The 23,159-nt window shown below is 43.7% G+C and overlaps 1 protein-coding gene across 1 annotated transcript in view; it reads right to left on the bottom strand.

The window, feature by feature from the left end:
• Positions 1-23,159, bottom strand: part of RASGEF1A (RasGEF domain family member 1A) — a 334,730-nt gene that overhangs the window by 571 nt on the left and 311,000 nt on the right. Inside the window, exons 8-13 of the mRNA XM_056849705.1 lie at positions 20,284-20,376; positions 17,118-17,220; positions 16,223-16,302; positions 12,667-12,858; positions 10,190-10,313; positions 1,010-1,082 (exon numbers count right to left, since the gene is read on the bottom strand). Of these exons, the coding sequence (XP_056705683.1) occupies positions 1,010-1,082; positions 10,190-10,313; positions 12,667-12,858; positions 16,223-16,302; positions 17,118-17,220; positions 20,284-20,376 (665 nt within the window). The remainder of the gene's footprint in view (positions 1-1,009; positions 1,083-10,189; positions 10,314-12,666; positions 12,859-16,222; positions 16,303-17,117; positions 17,221-20,283; positions 20,377-23,159) is intronic.

Below are 23,159 nucleotides of genomic sequence, written 5' to 3'. Positions count from 1 at the left end.
GGGTTTTTATATGCCGACTTCCTCTACCACTTAAGGAAGAACCAAACCGGCTTACAATCACCTTCCCTTCCGCTCCCCACAATAGATACTCTGTGAGGTAAGTGGGGCTGAGAGAGCTCAAAGAAAGCTGTGACTAGCCCAAGGTCCCAGTTCTCCAGATCAGAGTCCACTGCTCCAAACCACCGCTCTTAAGCACTACACCACTACTTTCAATGAATGGGCTTAGACTGGAGTAACTCTCCTTAGGAATGCACTGTTAGAGGAGTATATATTAAGAGGGTAGAAACTTGGCATAATATAGTCTTTAAGTAGGATAGAAAAATAATTGTATGTGTGTGGTAATTTTATCAAATTTCTATATGTCCACCCAGAACTTCTTTTTTATTGATTTTCTTTCACTTTTCTGTATTTCTGTATTTCCTATTTCTGTTTCTATTCTTATTAAAATGAAATAAAATTCTTCTAGAAAAACAAAGAAAGGTTGGACTGGTTAAGAATTCTAGACAATCCGGAAGCACTGGGAAAGGTGGGGTGCTCTGTCCCCAGAATGAGGGTGCGCATTTTCTGGTGTAGTGCATGCAGGGAGTGTTTTTATACGGGGTGGCATTTGTTAATGCAACCGATGGAATCTGATGCTAAAATGATAATATCCAGCCTTTTACTGCCTCGCCTCATTCTGTGTCATTCTGCATTAAGGGGAGGGACTGTGGCTCAGTGGTAGAGCATCTGCTTGGCATGCAGAAGGTCCCAGGCTCAATCTCCGGCATCTCCAGTTAAAGGGACTAGGCAAGTAGGTGATGTGAAAGACCTCTGCCTGAGTCCCTGGAGAGCCGCTGCAGGTCTGAGTAGACAATCCTGACTTTGATGGACCAAGGGTTTGATTCCGTAGAAGGCAGCTTCATGTGTTCATGGGTAGACTGCCTGGGATTGCCTTTTGTAAGCTCAACGGGACGTGCTATAGCTCCCTATATGCAGAGAAACGAGAGGTCAAAAGAGAGGAATTTCTTACCTGAGCGTCTTCCAGCTGTCTTTCTCCATATGATTTTCTGGACCTTCACTTTCAAAGGATGCAATAAACAGAGCTGTGGGGGAAGCCAGAACACACACACTGAATAGCTTTCTTTTCACAACAACCCATCAGCCAGATCTTCATGCCATTCCAGTTTTGCTTCCAATAGCTAGTATGGTCCAGTAATAGGGTGCTGGATTAGGATCAGAGACTTAGGATCAAATCCCTACTCTATATAATAATTCCAAAGGTATGCTTGTGAAATATGCCTACTTTTTGCAGCATTGTAATGTGTATAAATGAAACACTGTCGAAGTGAAGTAGTCTCTGCCGTTCAGTGAATAAACTTATAGAATGAATTCCTACCTAAGAATTTCAGTGAATAAAGAAAATATAGGGGTCTCAGATGGCTGAACCCATGACAGAAGGGTTCAGTGTTTCCAATATTCCTAACGTTTAATTTTACACGGAAATATGCCTTATTGCGACTTCATTAAACTGTTTCTGTCCAAATCACTTACTCCCAGAGGGCAAAAGACTAAGAAGAGTTATTTTTTATACCCTGCTTTTCTCTACCTCATGTGGAGGAGTGGGGAATCAAACCTGGCTCTCCAGATTAGAGTCTGCCGCTCATGAGGAGGAGTGGGGAATCAAACCTGGCTCTCCAGATTAGAGTCCACTGCTCATGTGGAAGAGTGGGGGATTAAACCCAGTTCTCCAGATTAGAGTCCGCAGCTTGTGTGGAGGAGTGGGGAATCGAACCCGTTCTCCAGATTAGAGTCTTCTGCTCTTAACCACTACACCATGCTGGCTCTAAGATATATGTGCTAAATTTGCATAGGGTTATGCACTCTTTGGAGTGTTGGGTATATTTACAGTTTTGCTTGTGGACACCCACCAGGGTGTATATTTCCATAAACATGCTAGACTGTACAATGTTATATTCAGAGTGTTATAAATTATGCATTTTAGGTTGGTAAAGCAGAAAAAAAAGTTCACGTCTGAAAAGAAAGTAAATGTTGAATATATTTAGATTTTGTGCACCCCTCTCCCCCCAAAAAACACAGGAAAAATAGTATATTCTCTCCCCTCCCCATGGTTTCAAAATTTCCAAAGATTTTATATCTCAAAGTACCTTACAGGGTTGTGAGATAAAATATGGAAGGCAGAACTATCCATGCCACCCTGAGTTCCTTGAAAGAAAGGTGTGATTTAGGAAAATGCACCAGATAGAACTGATTGTTAAGGTTTGGACACAGAGGGGAAGAACTGGTTTTGTCTGCAGAAGAAGGCTGTCTGTTTGAGATCTCCGGGAATCTTACAGTGCAACCCTATGCAGAGTTACTCCAGTCTAAGCCCACTGAAATGAATGTGCTTAGACTGCAGCAACTCTCCTTAGGATTGCACTGCTAGACTATTTTTTTAATAGTTTTTATTTTTAAATAAATGGGATACAAAAAGGAAAAAAGAGGGAGGGGCAGGGGCAGTCCATCTGCAATGCATAAAATATAATCTTATCCCTCTAACAGATTCAAAAAATATTTAAAGAATCATACTGCATTGTGTGAACAGTTACTGCAATAGACTTTTTAATACAATAAACATGTACTACTGTATTAATACGCATTCAAGCGGTTAGTTTTATGAGCTGGTTTTTTTGTATATGTATGTTTTCTTACACTACGTTATGTTTATCTACAGATTTATTAACATATAGTTATAAAATGGTTGCCATTTCTCATTGAACTGTTCTATTAACTCATTTGAAATGGTTCATCATAAAAGTCATTTTGGCCATGTTTGCGTAGTCGAGTATTTTATCTTTCCATTCTTCTATGTCAGGTATAGACGTTTGTTTCCAGGTTCTTGCCAGAACGGTTCTTGCAGCAGTTAGGGCGTATTTAAACATATCTCTAAATTTCATGGGCAGGTCAGGTGGTAGTATATTTAGTAAAAAATATTTAGGGTCCAATTTTACTTTCATTTTGGTTATGTTCTGTAGTTCATGTTGAATCTTCTTCCAATATGTTTGTAGTCTGGGACACGTCCACCAAACATGGAAGTAGGAACCATCTATCTGTTGACATTTCCAGCAAGCCCCTTTTTTCTTCTTGGAAGTGACCATCTGGGAAATCATGTTGGGCATCATATACCACCTTTAGAACGTCTTGTACCAGTTTTCTCTGACTTCTTGACTTGCAGTATATTTTAGTTCAGAGGTGCAAAGTTTTTCCCAGGTCTCCATCGTTACCATCTCTCCAAAGTTTTGCATCCATTTAATCATGTTTGTTTTAACTTGTTCCTCTTCTGTATCATATTTTAGGAGCAATTTGTAGATTTTTCCTAGTAGATGATCGTCGTTCTTGGTCCCGAATGACTCAAATTCTGTTTGTTCCCGGAATGACCCAGATTGTAGACAATCTGTCTTTAAGTGAGATCTCAGTTGAAAATATGTCAGCCAACTTATCTTTTCAAATTTATCTTGAAGCACTGGTAAACTTTCAACCTCTCCTGATGTGTCTACCATATAACGGTAGATTAATGGCAAATCATTTTTTAATTTGGTGTCTTCCAGGTAGGCTTCTGTCGGAGACATTATAGATGGCGGAGAGGGACTAATTCTTTTTTTGTATCTTTTCCATATTCTAAGAATTGCCGGCTTGATGTCGCAGTCTTCAGAGATTTTACCCAATTGTAAGGCTGTTGTAGAATTCCATAGAGCCCTATGGAAACCTTGTGGGAGGTCTGCTCTTTCCAATATTGTGTTTCTATTCATGGGGTGTTTGATCGAGTCTACAGCCCAGGTCAAGCAGGCTGCATGATAGTATAGTTTAAAGTTTGGTAATGCAAGCCCGTCTCTTTTCTTCTCATCCTGTAACACTTTGAATTTGATTCTTGCCATTCCATACGAAGCGGTTTATTTGTTTCTGCCAGTTGTCTAACGTCTTGTCAGGTATACTAATTGATAGAAACTGAAATAAAAAATTCAGTCTTGGAAGGACGTTCATCTTTATGGTAGATGTTCTTCCTAACCAGGAAATATTCATCTTTGACCATCGACCCAAATCTTTTTCTATTTCTCCCCAGATTTTAAGGCAGTTCGTTTTGAAGAGGGTCTTGTTTTGTGATGCTATATTGATGCCTAAATATTTAAGTCTTTCGTTATTTGAGATCCTGAAGATTCTTTAATATCTTCAGCTTTCGTAGTATTAAACATCAATATTTTCGTCTTTGTTTTGTTTCGTTTATAACCCAAATTTTGTGTTCTTCTTTCCTAAATTTGAGTCCCTTAATATTAGGACCATTCCTTATATGATTTGCCAGAACTTCCATTGATAAGTCAAAGAGGAGGGGTGAAAGTGGACAGCCTTGTCTGGTGCCTTTTAAGATATGTCAGTCTGGTGTTAAAGAACCGTTGACTAAAAGTTGCGCCTTTTGGACTAGGTATATTGTATTAAAAACTTTAAGAAAAATGTCTCCACGACCCATATGTTCTAATGTCTTTGAGATAAAATGCCAAGGAACATTATCAAAGGCTTTTTCCACATCAAGAAAAATCATGGCTGTCTTCAATGACTTTGACTTAATGTGTTTGATTGCGCTAAGAATCAGTCTCACATTATCTTTCATCAGACTCTTAGGAATAAACCCAGTTTGATCGGGATGCCCCAATTTGGTAATACACCTTTGAAGTCTTTTGGTTAGCATGGAAACAAATAGTTTGTAGTCAACATTCAACAAGGAGATTGGTCTGTACACCTGGGGAAGATGTGGATTGGTGCCTTCCTTCGGTAATAAAGAAATGTATGCCCCTTGCCAAGATGTTGGAATCTTTTCATTTTCAATGACATCGTTGAATAATGATAACAAGACAGGTGTAAGTTGTTGTTCATAAAGCTTACAAAACTTTTGGGTTATTCCGTCTGGACACGTTGCTTTGTCAGGTTTCAAGTTATTTATGGCATCGACAATTTCTTGGGTGGTTATCTTTTGGTTAAGGCTTTCTTCTTCTGATAACCTAGGAAGTTTAGCCTGTAATAGATACCCTTGGAGTCCTTGTTCCTGTAGATCACCTTTTGCATAAAGTTGTGTATAGTAATCAGCAAAAAAAAATTCAATTTCCTCCTGTTTATTGTAAATTTTGCCATTGTGTTTTGCATAAAGTTGTGTATAGTAATCAGCAAAAAAAAATTCAATTTCCTCCTGTTTATTGTAAATTTTGCCATTGTGTTTTGCTCCTAGAATCTTTCTCTTGATTTCTTGTTGCCGAAGTTGATTGGCTAGGAATCGACCGGGTTTGTTGGCCTTTTCAAAAAATCTTTCCTTTGCATATTTAATCTTTTGGTGAACTTCTTCTGTCTCCATAGCTTCTATTTTGTGTTTAGTAAGCTTAATTTTGTGTAGAATGGTTTTGTTTGGCATAATCTGGAAATCCTTTTCTAGTTGTCTTAGTTGTTTCAAAAGATCCTTGTAGTTCTTTTCTTTATTCCCTTCTGATTTTAGCATTAAAGGCTATCATTCTACCACGAATGAATGCCTTGCTTGCGTCCCAAATGATAGAATTTGACACTTCGGGGGTTTTATTAAAGATGAAGAATTCTATAATATCTCATTTACATTGTTCAATCGTTTGCTTCTTACGAAGTATTTGATCGTTTAGTCTCCATCTTCTTAAACCAGACCTTCCTCGTTTCCAGACTAATTTGAGTGGATTATGGTCAGATAGTGTTCTAGAAGCAATGTTCATGGAATCTATTTTTGTCAGCATTGATCTGGAGATCCAATGCATGTCAATTCTTGAGTGGGATCCATGCCGGTCTGAATAAAATGTATAGTCTCTGGTTTTAGGATTTCTTGATCTCCAGACATCAGTCAAATTGAGTTCCTTCATATATTTAAAAACATTTTTTGGTAGTTTTCCCGAAACACTACTGTGTGATCTGTCTATTGCTGGGTTAATAACTGCATTGAAGTCTCCTAGTAGTACAATTTCTTAGTGGTGAAGTATCAAATTCTTAAATAGGGTCTCATAGAAATTTTCTTTTGCAGCGTTGGGGGAATAGATATTTGCCAAGGTAAAACAGACTCCATCGGTGCCATGTACTATTAAAATTTGATAATGACCATCTGGATCAGGGTAGTGGTTTCTGACAGTTAGTATCCTTTCATTAATGTAGGTGACCAGTTCTCTTTTTTTTTCTTTAGCCGATGCAAAATAGGAAGTCCCAAGATAGTTGGTTTGAAGTATCCTTTCATGTTCTTTTTTTACATGGGTCTCTTGTAAACAAATGATGTCAGTCCCTTGCTTTTTCAGAGTATGGAAGACTTTCTTTTATTGGGTGAGTTAAGACTGTTTATATTCAAAGATAGAATTTTTAGATGATCCACACTGAATCAGAAGAGAATCTACAATGCTGAAGCTTGTCCCAATTTTTCTTCTTCTGAGGTTTTCTTATTCTTCCGTGAGTCTTGTTTTTCAGGCGGGCGTTTTTTGTCCTTTAATCTTGGGGATAGACTGGTTGAGTCTTCTCCTGGTTCGTCTTCTTGATCCTTGGAAGGGAATTCTGTAGACGTTTTGAGTTCTTCGAGTAGTTCTTCTGCTTGTTGTTTATTGTGAACTATTTTTTTTCCTCACGGCAGTGAAATTTCTAATGAGTACGGAATAAGCCACCTAAACCTGATTTGTCTTTTGATCAATTCTTGTTTCAAATTGTTATATTGTTTCCTTTTGGCCAAAACACTGCCAGGGAGATCAGATAGTACTTGTATGGGGTTTCCTTCCCAAACTAGTGGATCGTCTCTTTGTGTCCTTAAAAGCAAATCCTTTGTTCTTTTGTGAACAAATGTCACCAGTATGTCCCTTGGTTTATGATATCTTTTGGAATAAGCCGAGTTTATTCTGTAACAATATTTGAGTTCAGTATCGTCTTCACCAAATTTGTAGTGTTCATGAAGGAGTGCTTTGATGTCTGATTCTAGGCCTGTTTTTCCAAATTGTTCAGAAATCCCATGAAGTTTGATGTTCTTATCTCTGAGTTTGACTTCATGGGCATCTGATTTAACAGATAGGTCTTGGATTGTTTTAGAGTGTTGCTGTAGTTCAGAAGTGTGTTGGCTCACGGTTGTCTCTGTCGTCTCTTGCTTCTGCTTAATTTTAATTATTCCTTGGGAATTAAATTCAAGTTTTTCTTCGACCTTAGCAATGCTTTGAAGAACTCTTTGTTCAGATTGTTGTATCGAATCTTGAATTATTTTCTGTAAGGAAGTTTTCAAATCCAGTATCATCTCTTGAGTACGTGAAAAAAAATCTTGGTTTTTTTTTGCCATGACTGGACTTTCTGGGACAGGCGCTTCTATTTTAGATTTGAATTTTCCAACGTCTATCTCTTGTTCTTCTTCTGAATCTTCAAAGTCTTCTAAGGTTGGTTTTTTACGTTGCTTTCCTTTTATTTTCTGAGATGATTGGTGTGCAAAGCTAGTAAATCTCTTCCTCATTCTAATTTACACACTGAAAAATATTAACCGAGTTATCAAATATCTCAGAGTTCTCCTTCACACCCCGTCTTCCAACACACAATAAGGTAATCTGCACTGGTAAATGAATAAAAAAAAACAAGTAATAAAACCGAACAAAACAATCCAATCAATCATCTAAAAATGCAATAAAATTAATTTGTTTATATATTCAATTAATATCTAAAGGTTACCAGTGTCTGTTATAGGTCTCGGTAACTGAAATTAATTATAATCACCAATAGTTGGTTCATTAGTTTTAGATATCCTGAAAAAATTATCAACTTTATGTGTTGTTACAAAAGTTCATCAGTTTCAAGTTTGTTAGCTAAATCTCTTCAATTAGTGTCTCGTTAAGTTTCAATTAATCTCTCGTTACTTAGGTAGTAATTCAGTGCTTTTGTGCTTCAGTGTGATGATGGGAGGGGGGAAGAGAGGAGGGAAATAAATAAAAATATGAAGAAAAAATCCAAAAAGCCAGCAGGTGGCAGCAAAGCGTCTTTTTCAATCTCCTTCTGTAGCAGAAAACGAAAATGAGTGCTTTCAGCGTCTCAGCTCCATCTTGGACAAAGTCTTCTTCTCCCTTTGCTTCGGCAAAACCCCCCCCAAAAAGAAAGAAAGAAAACCCACAAACAAAGTGAAAAAGGGGCGCGGAGCTAAATCCAAAACCGTCGGTGGGAGGGGGGGAAGGAAATAAGTATGCCGCAGAGGGTTCGAAATGGGCCCCCCGGGGAAACTTTTGAAGCTGGGCGCCTTCTTTGTCTGTTGTCCCGTACAGCCGCCGCCGTCCCCAACTGATCGCCGTCACTTCCAGCTGACCACACACTCCTACAGATCGCTCTGCTCCCACCAGTCCGTCCGCTCCCAGACGGGCCGGCGGACCAGAGCGAACGCCCAGAGATCTGGAAGACGGCGCCTTGCCACTCGATCAGGCGCCCAGAAACCGCTCCAGCCGATAAGCCTCAGGACCACGCCATTGAAGAAATCCCCCCCTTCGCTCTCCTCTCACGTACGCTCTTCGCTCACACGCAGCCCCGTTATTGACAAGAATGGTAATCAAAATGCTTATTTGGTAAGTTCGTCTTGTATTTTAGCTCTAAAAAGGGTTTGGTTGAAAGTTTAAAGAGAGTTTTCAGCAGATGGAAGTGAGGGGGGAGGGAAGGTTTAGACGGAGGGCCGCCATATTCTCAGTCGACTCACCCCCAGTAGCTTTCTTCGTCACCAAACGCCACCATGGTGTTTTTGCTGGCAGTCGGACCCTCGTAAAAGGTGCGGGGGGGGGGCTTTACGGAGCGGAGGCTCCTCTTTAGCCCGCTCCCCCTCAAGCCTGGGGGGGGCTTCCACAAAAGCAATTGGGATCCCGCAGCAGATGCAGCGTCAGGCAGGCTGAATCCTCCGCTGGACTGCTAGACTATTTTCATGTGGGTTCTGCTTTAATTGTTCTGTGAGGGGAACCTAAAACCACGGGTGCAAATTTCAGGGTTGCCAACTCTGAGTCTGGAAATACCTGGAGTTTTGAGTGTGGATGCCAGCAAAAATAAATAAATAAGGGGGGGTACTTAACCCTAAAAACTTTGGAATTAGGTACCCTAAGTTTAAGAATCCACCTAAAACCTGGGGCTAAATTGATGCAAATGGTCTAATATTATATAATGAATTTAATACAGACCAAATGAACAACTAACTTATATACAGCCCTGTTGGAGCCTCTATATATCTGTTATAAATATAAACAGAAAGAACAAATCAACACACAAAAAATCAAGCCAGACAATAATACCATAGCGAAGATCAAATGCGTTTTGGCCGTGAGGCCTTCTGCAGTGGTCTGAATGCATAAAATGCTGAATAAAACTCTACCATTATACAAGAACATAAACACATATGAATATTACAATCTTCATGACTGAGGGAGAAAAAGATGTTTGTCAAATTTAAAATGTACTTATACAAGCACCATACACGGTTTCTCCCTTAAGTTCTGAGCTTCCATGAATAAAAAAGAAGAAGTTTCATTTATAATAAAGAAATTTCGTATATGAAACCCTCTTGAATGGGGAGATATAAAATTGCTTTGCCTACTGAGGTATACACAGATCAAAATCTCCCAGTCGTAAAGATGTATCAAGTACCTGGGAGACATTAGTATAAATGAAACTGTTTTGGGGATTCATGGAAGCTCAGAACTGAGGGAGAAACCCTGTATGGTGTTTGTATAAGTACATTTTAAATTTTACAAGCATCATTTTCCCCCTCTGTCATGAAGATTGTAATATTCTGATGTATTTATGTTCTTGTGTAATGGTACAACTGTATTCAGCATTTTATGTATTCAGATTTGAGAGTGGACTCTGGAGAGAGTGGGATTTTGGGAGGGGAGGAACCTCGGGAGGTTATAATGCCATGCAATCTACTTTCCAAAGAAGCCCTTTTCTCCAGAAGTGGAATAAATGTTTTAAATAAATGTCATTTATGTAGTCTGAAAATCAGTAATTTTGGGAGAACTCCAGTCCTCACCAGGAGATTGGCAACCCTGTGTGCAATGAACACTCTTCCACATTTTTATCCAACAACTATGCACGAGTGATGCAACCCAAAGAGGAGGCAGAAATGCATATGAGCAGGAAACGGCCATATTTTGCAGTGGCTGGCTGGGAAAGGTCTTACCTTCCTCGCTATAAATAGGTGCCGTGAGTAGATAGCTCTGGATTTTCTTATCCTTTTCAAACGGGCATTCAACTTGCTTCCACGTCATGAAGTCATGAATTTGCCTTGAGATTTCCCAGAACTTCTGCATGGGAGGGGGGGGGGAAATGTTGTAAAAATCCCATTCCTTTATTTCACCACCCACTAAATATTTCATAGAATCATAGAGTCGGAAGGGGCCATTCAGGCCATCTAGTCCGACCCCCTGCTGAATACAGGATCAGCCCGGAGCATCCCTGACCAGTGCTTGTCCAGCCTCTGCTTAAAGACTGCCAGTGAGGGGGAGCTCACCACCTCCCCAGGGAGCCGATTCCACTGTTGAACTCTTACGGTAAAAAACTTTTTCCTAATATCCAGCCAATACCTCTCCGCCCACAATTTCAATGGAGCCTTTCCTTTATCCCTTAGAAGCTCCTTGATCCGTTGATCTTGAGCAGCATAGTTCTGAATCTAATGTTTGAGGAATATAAGAACTGAGATAAATTTTGCCTCTGCCAATGTAGCCTTAGAATCTCTGTCACTTAATAAAAAAGGCATTATATCAGAAACAGAGGCATCGGATTTATGTATTAAAAGAGGAGAGATATATACCATGCTCTAAGGTCCTCATAGAAATGGCATGAGTCAATGGAATCAATTTAAACCCATTATTGCGAGTCCTATCCTCTTCCTGCCAACAACTCCCTGCCCTCCTCTAAGCGACAGCCCTTCAAATACTTCAAAAGAGCAATCCTGTCCCCCCTCAACCTCCTCTTCTCCAGACGAATCATTCCCAAGTCCCTCAGCCTTTCCTCCTAGGGCTTGGTCTTCAGGCCCCTGATCATCCTCGTCGCTCTCCTCTGGACCAGCCCCATTCTGTCCACATTTAATTGAGCCCACTTTTCTTGGGCTTGATCTTCCATTTGGCAGCTCTGGAGTTAATTTTTTTCCAGGCTTCTACCCGAGGGTAAAATGTACTCTCCCTGAGCAAACACCAGGTCATTACTGGCCCATGGGGTGGTGTCACATCCCAACGTTTACTAGGCAGACTATGTTTACGGGGTGGTTTGCCACTGCCATTGCCTTCCCCAGTCATTTTCCCTTTACCCTCCGCAAGTTGAGTACTCATTTGACCGACCTCAGAAGGGTGGAAGGCTGAGTTAACCTTGAGCCGGCTACCTGGAACCGGTTTTTATGGCCAGTATGAATATTTATTACTTAGGGGTGGCTTTGATGATTTTATTTATCTTGTTTTTACTTTGCGAGCTACCTCATGCGGGCCATTTTTCTAATTTAACAAATAGGTCCTTTCCTCTGCTGAGATGTAACAGCTCCCTCAACACCTGCATTTTCCCCCACCCATCCCTGAGAAAAATCTTCTTCAGCCCCCTCTTTTAGGATGCTGTCAAATTGAATGCCAATTAGCGACATCTTAGCATATTTCACAATCCCTTTTGTTCAACGGATTGCCCCGAAGAATAATGTCAAGGGTCATGTTTGTCCTCTAGCCCGTTCGTTACTTGTTGAAGGGGTGCTTTGGCTCATCCATGTAAAGATGGACTAGAGAGAGAAGTAGATGTGGAGACCCCCAACTTCATCAACAGCCTGTCATGCAGCAATTTACTGTCTTGCGCCACAAATATTGCGGAAGCAGATTTTCTGTTCAATAGACCTGACTTTTAGATACCGGGCTTTTCCACATTCTCATTTTCCTTGTTTCTAAGTTCCTGCTTCTTCGGGGGGGGGGGGGGGTTCATAGAATCACAGAGTTGGAAGGGACCACCAGGGTCATCTAGTCCAAACCCATGCAGGAAATTCACAACTACCCCCCCAAACACACACCCAGTGACCAATACTCCATGCCCAGATGATGGGGAAAAAACCCTCCAGGATCCCTGGCCAATCTGGCCTGGAGGAAAAATCCTTCCTGACCCCAAAATGGCGATGGGCATTTCCCTGAGCATGTAAGAAAGGGACACGAGAGCCAAGCACTGACGCAACCCTTCCTGTCCTCCCTCTTATTGATCTGCCTAAATTCACAGAATCAGCACTGCTGACAGACGGCCATCTAGCCTCTGCTTAAAAACCTCGAAAGAAGGACAGCCCGCCACCTCCCGAGGAAGCCTGTTCCACTGAGGAACCGCTCTAACCGTCAGGAAGTTCTTCCTAATGTGTAGCCTGAAACTCTTTTGGATTTAATTTCAATCTGTTTCAAGTAGATTAGAACCAGAAGCTTTTAAGTCTGAGTTATTAATATGTATGTTAATGAGATAGGTTGTTTATGATGATGTAGCCTGCTCTGAGCCCTGCTTCGGCAGGGACAGAGAAGGATATAAATCCAATAAATGAATGAATGAATGAATGAATATTTGACGCTTGCTACACCCAACATTTAATTGCAACAAGGCTTCCTCCTGCAACATTTAATCGCAACACGGGGCGGGGGAATCCTCGCTTACTTTGAAGTTTATCTGGCCGTTGGGTAAGTGGTTGGTGTGGATTTTGTGCAGGAAGTAGATGTCTTTGATGAAGAGGTTGAAGACAGGGATGACGATCTTCTCCCGGCTGCTGTGGGCCGTCTGGGATCTCTGAGCTGCTCCTTGCAGGGCGGTCCGATAGTTGCAGAAGTTGCTGGATGGGTCCATGTGATGCTGTTGAATAAAGAAAAAAAAAACACAATCAGTTTTGTTAGGATTCCTGCAAGGACAAAACAGAGTGACGGTATCCATGCGGCAATGGCGGCTAGGGCTGCGGGATGCCTGCAAGGAGCGGGGAGTCCCCTCCCACCATTCCGTTCCCCCACCAGTGCCCAACGGGGAGGGGAAATGGCATCGCGGCAACGCTGTGATATCACTTTTGGCTAGGAACCCAGAAGTGACCTTGCTGTGCCGTGTGGCGCTCTAGGAATTTCCCTGACCTCTATGGTTTTTGCCATAGTCTTTTTGAGAAATCCTAGAGCACAGCACAATGAGGGGACACGATGTTGCACGGCAATGCTATTTCACTGGAACTCTGCCCACCAACATCTCCTGCTAATGGTGTCATGATAATATGTTGCCAATCAAATCTGGCTACACGATATCATTGCTGAGGGCAGCGAAGAATGTCAACCAGAGTGGTGTCATGGTTAGGAGCAGCAGACTCTAATCTGGAGAACCGGGTTCGATTCCCTGCTCCTCCACATGAGCTGCAGACTCTAATCTGGAGAACCGGGTTCGATTCCCTGCTCCTCCGCATGAGCTGCAGACTCTAATCTGGAGAACCGGGTTCGATTCCCTGCTCCTCCACATGAGCTGCAGACTCTAATCTGGAGAACCGGGTTCGATTCCCTGCTCCTCCACATGAGCTGCAGACTCTAATCTGGAGAACCGGGTTCGATTCCCTGCTCCTCCACATGAGCTGCAGACTCTAATCTGGAGAACCGGGTTCGATTCCCTGCTCCTCCACATGAGCTGCAGACTCTAATCTGGAGAACCGGGTTCAATTCCCTGCTCCTCCACATGAGCTGCAGACTCTAATCTGGAGAACCGGGTTCAATTCCCTGCTCCTCCACATGAGCTGCAGACTCTAATCTGGAGAACAGGGCTCGATTCCCTGCTCCTCCACATGAGGGGAGGACTCTAATGTGGTGAACCAGGTTGGTTTCCCCACTCCTCCACATGAAGCCAGCTGGGTGACCTTGGGCTAGTCACAGTTCTCTCTGAACTCTCTCAGCCCCACCTACTGCACAAGGTGTCTGTTGTGGGGAGAGGAAGGGAAGAAGATTGTAAACCAGTTTGATTCTCCTTAAAAGGTAGGGGAAATCAGCATATAAAAGCCGACTATTCTTCTTCTACTTCCTGCATCAGTCACACAGGCAATCCTACACGTAGCCCTCATTCTGCAGTTGTTGTTGCAGGAAAGCCAGTGTGGTGCAGCGGTTAAGTGTGTCGGACTAGTATCTGGGAGATGCGGGTTTGAATCCCCAATCGTCCCACGAAACCTCGCTGGGTAACCTTGGGCCAGTCACACTCTCTCAGCCTAACCTACCTCACAGGGTTGTTGTTGTGAGGGTCAAATAGAGGAGAGGAAAATGGTGTAGGCCGCTTTGGGTCACCGTTGGGGAGAAAGGAGGGGTACAAATGAATGAAATGAAAAATGAATAAAATGCAAAACCACTGACAGGGCGAAGGAGCTTTTGAACATGGCTGAAACGTTTGGGGAAAACATTTCTCCCATTCAACTGGGCCCTCAAATAAGTATATTACTACTAAGTGCCTAAAGCCAGTCAGTCAGTCATTTATTGGTATGGCACATAGCCAGACATATATAAAAACATTAAAACCAGAAATTCCAAGTTTAAAATACACTGGAGACTACATAAAATCCTAAGAGGACACTACTATGTACATAGATAATAAGGCAGGCTATCCCAATAATTGGTGTCTAATTTTGGACACGGAGGCACAAAATTTAGCAGTGTCAACAGTAACCCTTGGATTTTCATCCAAGAGCAGCCTTCTTGCCCTCTCCGAATCCGAGATATCTGAGAGCCAGTTAGTCCAAGGCCAAATAAATTTGCCACGGATCTCTTCATAGTAAGGGCAGCGGATGAGAATATGCTCCATGGTTTCTACTTCCCCTATACTACACTGGCAGAATCTCTCCGAGATGGGGATATGCCTAGAGCTAATTTTTGTTTTTGCTGCAGCCTGCCAAGAGAATCATAAAGCGTAGAGTTGGGAGGCACCACCAGGCTCATCTAGTCCAACTCCCTGCACAATGCAGGAAATTCACAACTACTCCCCCCCACACCCTTAGTGACCCCTACTCCATGCCCAGAAGATGGCCAAAAAAAACACACAAAAAAACACCTCCAGGAATCCTGGCCAATCTGGCCTGGAGGAAAATTGCTTCCTGACCCCAAAGTGAAACCAGGGATTATCCTTTTCCACCAGATGGCAGGGTTTAACTAGGAATGACAGGAAAAGGACCTGCCGTATAAATCCTCATCTGTGAGAGGAGATGGTTTGGCTTCATTCGAGCTCTCTCTCCCCTGAACTTTTAGCTCCTGATTTAGAGAAAGTAATCATCCATTAAGTAGCTTTTGCCAAAGGGGAAAACATGGAACCACTCGTACACTCAATTGCTCAGTTAAAAAAAAGGCCCTTTTGCCTTCCAGAGTTCTGCCAGGTTGGCTGACTGATAAGCAAAAACAGTTATGAGATTCCAATGGTTTTAAAGAGCCAGCGTGGTGCAGTGGTTAAGAGTATTGGTTTGGAGCGGTGGACTCTGATCTGGAGAACCGTGTTCGATTTCCCACTCCTCCACATGAGCGGCGGAGGCTAATCTGGTGAGCTGGATTTGTTCCCCCACTCCTACACATGAAGCCTGCTGGGTGACCTTGGGCTAGTCACAGCTCTCTTAGAGCTAACTCAGCCTCGCCTACCTCACAGGGTGTCTGCTGTGGGAAGGGGAAGCAAAGGTGATTTCAAGCCGGTTTGATTCTGCCTTAAGTGGTAGAGAAAGCCGGCATATAAAAACCAACTCTTCTTCTTAAAAATTAGCGTATTATACAGCTGAAGGCAGAATGGCCTCTTTGTATGTAAGTTTCTGTGGTTTCTTAATGACTTTTGCCTAGGGAGGCCAGACTCCAGGTGGGACCTGGGGATCCCCTGGAATTACAGCTCATCACCAGACAACAGAGATCAGTTCCCCTGGAGAAAATGGATGCTTTGGAGGGTGGACTCTATGGCATCGTACACCACTGAGTTCCCTGCCCTCCCCAGGTTACATCTCCAAATCTCCAGGAGTTTCCCAACCTGGATCTGGCAATCCTACCTCCCATCCTCTGACGGTGGCCAGGAGAGACCTGGCAACCCTACGTTTGCCCCCCATGTATTTTTTACTGCCCCCACTTTAGCAATACAGGCAGAAAAGATTACTAAACATTCTGTGACAATTTCATGCAGCTGAAGAGTTTTTTTAAAAATACATAGTGTTGTAGCAGTACATAGCAAGATTCAAAATGTTTACCTCCAAAACATCAAATTTGGCGGTTTTGACTTTAGACCAGGTTTTCTTTAGCCGTGCCACGGGGCTCAAGTTCATACCCGCTGTAAAACAGAGAGAGTAGGGGAAAAAAATTGCAAAATGTTAAGCAAATGATCTAAAATGTTCCTGCGCAGTTTCTTAAGGGGTTTAAGGGGTTTCTAGTAATGTTAGTATTAAATACATTCTCGCCCGAGACTTTTTTTTGCAGAAAATACACTGCCAAATTCTTCCTGGGCTGCCTTGACTTCCCCAAATAACACTGTCTCCGGCTGCCTCCTAAAGATCAAAAGTGAGGGAGCCAGGCGGGCCTCCCTGGGAAGGTTGTTCCATAATCATGGGGCTACCACTGAAAAGGCCCTCCATCGTGTACCCAACAGATGAGCTTCTTTGGCCGATGGGACAGTCAAGAGGGCCTCTTCCCTGTGATCTTCACTTAAGTGCAGAAACATATGGGATAAGAGGGTCCTTCAGATACCCCTGTCCCAAGACATATAGGGCTTTAAAGGATAACCTAACACCTTGCGGTGATATTGAGGTCACATGCTCCCAATAGCTCGCCCCATCCGGCGTTCTGAACTAGTTGCAGCTTCCAAACACTCAAGGAGAGCCCCCAACTAGAGCACATTGCAAGCAGTCCAGTCTAGATGAAATGAAGGCATGGCTCACTGAGGCTAGATCTGACCGGCCCAGCTACGGATGCAGCGGGCACACCAGATGAGGCTGGGCAAAAGCCCTGCCCGCTACTACGTCAACGATTTGGAAGATCCTTCCCCTCATTTGCCATCCTGCCCTCTCACTGTCTCGGTTCGGAAACCAGCGTTTTGCCAGCGCTCCTGCCCTTCTGTGCTGACCAGCAGCCCGGCAGAAGAGTACTCACAGATAATGGCCATCATGGAATTAAAGTTTCCGATGTTGAAGCACTCCCTCGCCACGTCGATGAAGAACTCCACTATTCTCGTCCGCTGCTTTTTCTTCACCACCTGAAATTTGGGGAAAGACGAGATTTAGAAGAGGCGGGTGGGGTGGGGAGACACTTGCAAAATGACAGAAGTGTAACCACCCTCGACCTCGAGCATTTATTTATTATTATCATATATTTATTTAGAAGAAGAGTTGGTTTCTATATGCCGACTTTCTCTATCACTTAAGGAAGAATTAAACCGGCTTACAATCACCTTTCCTTCCCTACAAGAGACACCCTGTGAGGTAGGTGGGGCTGAGAGAGCTCTAAGAGAGCTGCGACTGGCCCGAAGTCACCCAACTGGCTTCATGTGGAGGAAACCAACCCGGTTCACCAGATTAGAGTCCACTGCTCCAAACCACCATTCTTAACCAATTCACCATGCTGAGAGATGCATGAAGCCAGCGATGACCAGGGACCAACCTTGGTCTAACCAGCTGTCCCTGTATGAGGCAACCTTCGGCCAGTCCCTCTCGGTCCAGCCTACCTCACAGGGCTGTTGTAAGGTGAAGTGGGGAAGGGAAGAACACCCGCGCTGCTGGGGGCAGAAAGAAACTTGGATCAAAAAAATATTAAAATGGAACCTTTGTGTTCCAGTCTCCAGCCCTAGATGCATCCACAACTGCACACAATCTCCCCTTCTTTTTTCATTTTATGGCATTTGGGAAACAGACATAAATGGGATATGATTTTTTTTTTTTTGACATCAGTTTCAAGTAGATTGTCTGTGCTGCCGATGTCTTGGTAGCTATGGGAACCACAGCTGCCTCCCGCCTCCACAGTATATGTTCTAGATCAGAGCCGCACCGTTTGTTACCAAGTGCTGTGTGTTTGTGTCACATTTTTGCCCCTTGCTACGCTAGCTGGAGCAGAATGGCTGCTGTTCCCCAGCCTATGTCCCTGTGGCTGGCAACAGATCAGAGAATCATAGGCCCTTGAATCCAAATGCTTTGATTTCTCAGTGCGGGTGATCCGAGCCTCGGCTTGAAAACCTGCACCGAGGGAGTCGTGCCAGTGTCGGATCTCTCCCCCCATTAAGGAATTATCTCCTAGTGTTTGACCAAAATCGACCTTCCCATAATTTAAGCCCGTTCAATCTTGTCTTGCCAGTGAGGGAGCCAGCTGGGTGTAGTGGATTCTAATCTGGAGAACCAGGTTTGATTCCCCACTCCTCCACGTGAGTGGCGGACTCTGATCTGGAGAACCGGGTTGGTTTCCCCACCCCTCCCCATGAAGCCAGCTGGGTGACCAGCTCTGCTCTCAGCCCCATTTACCTCACAAGATGCCTGTTGTGGGGAAAGGAAGGAAAGGCAATGGTAGGGCCGGTATGATTCTCTTTAAAAGATGGAGAAAATCGGCATATAAAAACCAACTCTTCTTTTTTTCTAGCATGCTGCTGATGGTCAAGGTGACCCCTTCCTGTACCTATGCATTTGATACTTTTTGTCTCATTGCAGAATGTTGAGTTTCCTTTTGTGAGTCTCAGCGCAGGTTTCCGGTCTGTTGAGGTAATCGAATGACATCACTTGGGATAATAATGTATTTAAATTGAGGGCAGAAAGGTCCCGGCTGGATATTAGGAAAACATTTTTTACAGTAAGAGTTGTTTGACAGTGGAATCAGCTCCCTGGGGAGGTGGTGAGCTCCCCCTCACTGGCAGTCTTTAAAGCAGAGGCTGGACAAACACTTGTCAGGGATGCTCTAGGCTGATCCTGCATTAAGCAGGGGGTATGGCCCCTTCCAACTCTGTGATTCTATGAGGGAGATGGAGTCTTGCATGCTCCTAAGCCAGGCCAGAGGTCAGAGAAGTTTCTTCACGGCAGGCAGCTAGGTTGCAGCCACGCCAATGTGGAGTCGCTTGCTCAAGAATCTGACACACTGCAGGTAGGGACACTCATTACTAAATGTATTTGGCTTGCTTGTCTGTACTGTAACAACCACCTTCTCCCTAATGAACCTCTCCATACACTCCAGTCATCTTTGACCTTGCTTCGGTTGCCCCCGCTATCTGAGGCTAAACGGGTGGCAACTAGAGAAAGGGCCTTCTCGGTCATGGCACCAAAACAGAGGAATTCTCTCCCCTGGGAGATTTATCTGTCTCCCTCTATCGGTGTCTTTTGCCAGCAGGTGAAGACTTTTTTGTTCTGCTTGGCACACCCCCAATAATAGTTACTGGCCCTCCTCTCTAGTTCATGTGCTGTTGGTTCATGATACGATAGAAGAGAGATGATCAAGGTCTATAAAATTATGCATGGTATGGAGAGATAGGACAGGGAGAAGCTTTTCTCCCTCTCTCATAATACCAGAAAGCTGGGTCGCCTGCTGAAGCTGGAGGATGAGATTCAAAACAGACAAAAGGAAGTCTTTCTTCACACAACGCAGAGTTAAACGGTGGAACTCCCTGCCCCCAGGATGTGCTGATGGCTGCCAACTTGAAAGGCCTTAACAGGGGAGCAGACATGTTCATGGAGGAGAGGGTTATCCATGGGTACTAGTCAAAATGAATACTAGTCATGATGCATACCTATTCTCTCTAGTATCACAGGGGCATGCCTATTATATTAGGTGCTGTGGAACACAGGCAGGAGAATGCTGCAGTTGTCTTGTTTGTGGGCTTCCTAGAGGCACCTGGTTGGCCGCTGTGTGGACAGATGGCTGGACTTGATGGGCCTGGGTTTGATACAGCGTGGATTTCCTTATGTTCTTATGGAGGACAGGACAATCAATGACTACTAGTCAAAATGGATACTAGTCATGAGGCATACCTATTCTCTCCGGTATCAGAGGAGCATTCATATTATATCAGGTGCTTGGATCACAGGCAGGATAAATGCTGCTACAGTCGTCATGTTTGTGGGCTTCCTGGAGGCACCTGGTTGGCCACTGTGTGGACAGACTGCTGGACTTGATGGGCCTTGGTCCGATCCAGCAGGGCTTTTCTTATGTTCTTATGAGTTAGTTTCTCATTTTAAATGTATTTTTAACGGTTCAAATGTTTTCTAATGTTCACTGCCTTGGGGACCCTGATCAGGTAAAAGAGCAGCATAAAAAAACGTTTTGGATAAAATAAACCAATACTTGCCTTACAAATCTCTGTGGCCACCAACATGCTGAGGCAATTGAACCAGTTGTCGTAGGCCTCCAGGGTGTAGGTCTTGGTGAAGTCGCCTCGGCACTGGAAAAAAAAAGGTGAGGTATGAGTGCTGTGAGAAGCGCTGATTAAAACAGGAACCGCAAGCGTTTTCCTGGAATGCAACGCATGCACAAGGTAACGTGGTTTGCCTTTTGAAAGGACAGATACATAATCATGGTACTTGGTACGTTTGCTCTTTAGAAATGCTGTTCCTCAGATGGTTTGCATATTTCTCTATTTACTTCATTTATTCTCCACAATGGGGGGGGGAGGAATAGGAGTAGAAGGAGAAGAAGGAGGAGGAGGAGGAGGAGGAGGAGAAGGAGAAGAGTAGGGTTTTATATGCCGACTTTCTCTACCTTTTTAAAGGAGAATCAAACCAGCTTACAATCGCCTCCCCTTCCCCTCCCCACAACAGTCACCTTGTGAGGTAGGTGGGGCTGAGAGAGTTCTGAGAGAATTGTGACTAGCCCAAAGTCACCCAGCAGGCTTCATGCGGAGGAGCGGGAAATCAAACCCGGTTCTTCAGATTAGTGTTTGCCACTCATGGGGAGGGGTGGGGAATCAAACATGGTTCTCCAAATTAGAGTCCCCCGCTCTTAACCACGACACCATGCTGACTCTCCAAAGCAGCTTACAGTGCCCCTTCTCTGTTTTCTCCTCACAACAACCCTGCGAGGTAGGCTGAGAATGTGTGACTGGCTCTTGAGATAGCAAGCTTCTACGGCTGAGTGGGGCATTTGAATCTGGGTCTTTCCCATTCAGGCTAGGCTGACCCAAAGTATTGTTAGAGATTAGCATGAAACTGCATATCCCTTTTGTAAGCGGCTGACATGGTAACATGCAAGATTCTCCATTCACAAAAGGAAGCTCTCTTCAGGCAAGTGTTAAAAGCATAGGTTCTAAGTCATGAGTGGTTATGGGTTTTGTTAGCTAAATTTTAGATTTCTTCCAATGTTTTATGGTCAATATTTTGATAATTTGGCACTAATTTGGTATTAATTTGGTACTAAAATGTAAATGTCACTATAAATGTCATCCAAGATTATCATATGAATTTATAGTGTTTGTAGCCTAATTTCTGTAACGGCCTTTGGCCCTGTGCAATAAACATTAAAAAAAAACCTTTATTACATTCTAAATAATATATTTCAATTCAACATCCATCTTGCATCCAGCTTTCTTGATGTACATTGACTTTAAAATTAAATGCAAAAGGTACCAGTGCCATAAACCTGAACCCTGAACCTTGAATCTGGGTCTCCCAGATTCTAGCTTGAGACTCTAACCACTACACCACACTGGTTCTAAACAAGGGGCTTAATACTGACTGCAGGTATACACAAGGTGTGCTTATACATCCGTTCTGTCCCTCATTGCAAATAGCAACCAAGAAACCTGCAATTGCCTTTCACTTTGAAGCTAAAAATCAAGTTTTGCTTAATGCCTGGGAGTGTAAGGGGAGCAAGACATAAAGTTCAAAATAATAAGCGCTTGTGTGAATTACAGCATTTATCTTTTCGAGTTGTTATGTCTAGACAGACGCCAGCATCCTCACAGATTTCCTTGACCTCCGAATTCCATAATTGCTAAGCTGCAAAGAAGACCTGCGACTTCGGAGCGCCCTTTGGATGTTCTTTCAGCCATGGGGGAGCTGCTCAGGGTGAGCACCCCCCACACACAGCTGGGAGAACATCGGCCGGCCACGCAAAGAGACAAAGGACAGGATACCCAAGAGGCTATCGAAGGGCCCGGCGGAGCCCCGGCGTTCAACCCTCATAAAATATGAAATGAGGGCTCTTTGTAAAAAAGAGTAAAAATGCAATATAACTAGCAAACAAGCTGGTGCAGCAAGCTTAGCTGGGAAGTAATAATCTTTTTTCTCCCCCTCTCCCTCTCTTTCTGCCCCACATCCTTGTGCACCTCTTTTGTTTTCCAGTTCAGGAAGCTCGAAAAACATTCCTGAATGAAGCGGCTAAAGCCCGCGGGCTATAATCTCGCTACTTCTTTGCATTCCATTCTCAGGAGAGTAAATAACTTGACGTGCGCCATTCAGTATTCAGACATTCACTCTTTTGTGGCCGTTTGGCTTCCTGATCGCCAGAGCTGGGGAAAGCAAACTAATTGACACAATAAGACTGGCAACGAGTTCAAGGTTCAATTTTTTTTAAAGCGCCCAAGAGCTAGTGTGGCACAGTGGCTAAGAGACGGAGTTGTGAACAGGCCCCCAGTGCAGATCTTACCTCAACTGCTAATGCTCAAAGTGGTCTCGGACAAGCTTCTCTTCATTTATTTATACTTATTGACTTCATTTATACCCCATCGTTCTGCCCAATGGGGGAACCAGAGAGGCTTACATCCTTCTCCTCTCCTTCATTTTGTCCCCTCAACGATCTTCTGTGGTAGGTTTGGCTGAGAGTGTGTGACTCGCCCTAGGTCACCCAGCATGCTTCCAGGGTAGGAAGGGGATTCGAACTTGGGTCTCCTATGTCAGAAGTCTATATCCAGCATCCAGCATGGTGTAGTGGTTATGAGCGGCGGACTCTAATCTGGAGAGCCAGTTTTGATTCCCCGCTCCTCCACACAAAGCCAGCTGAGTGAACTTGGGCTAGTCACAGCTCTCTCCGAACTCTCCCTGCCCCGCCTACCTCACAAAGTGTCAGTTGTGGGGAGGGGAAGGGAAGGGGATTGTGAACTGCTTTGAGACTCCTTAAAAAGAGAGAAAAGCGGGGTATAAAAACCAGCTCTTCTTCTTCATCCACTATCCCCCACGGAACTCATTCTCAGCTCATCCTCACTCAGTAAAAATACTGTTCTAGGCTGGA

Source organism: Euleptes europaea, chromosome 5, assembly GCF_029931775.1.
Source record: "Euleptes europaea isolate rEulEur1 chromosome 5, rEulEur1.hap1, whole genome shotgun sequence".
NCBI lineage: Eukaryota > Metazoa > Chordata > Lepidosauria > Squamata > Sphaerodactylidae > Euleptes > Euleptes europaea.
This window is presented reverse-complemented; position numbering and strand designations above follow the sequence as displayed.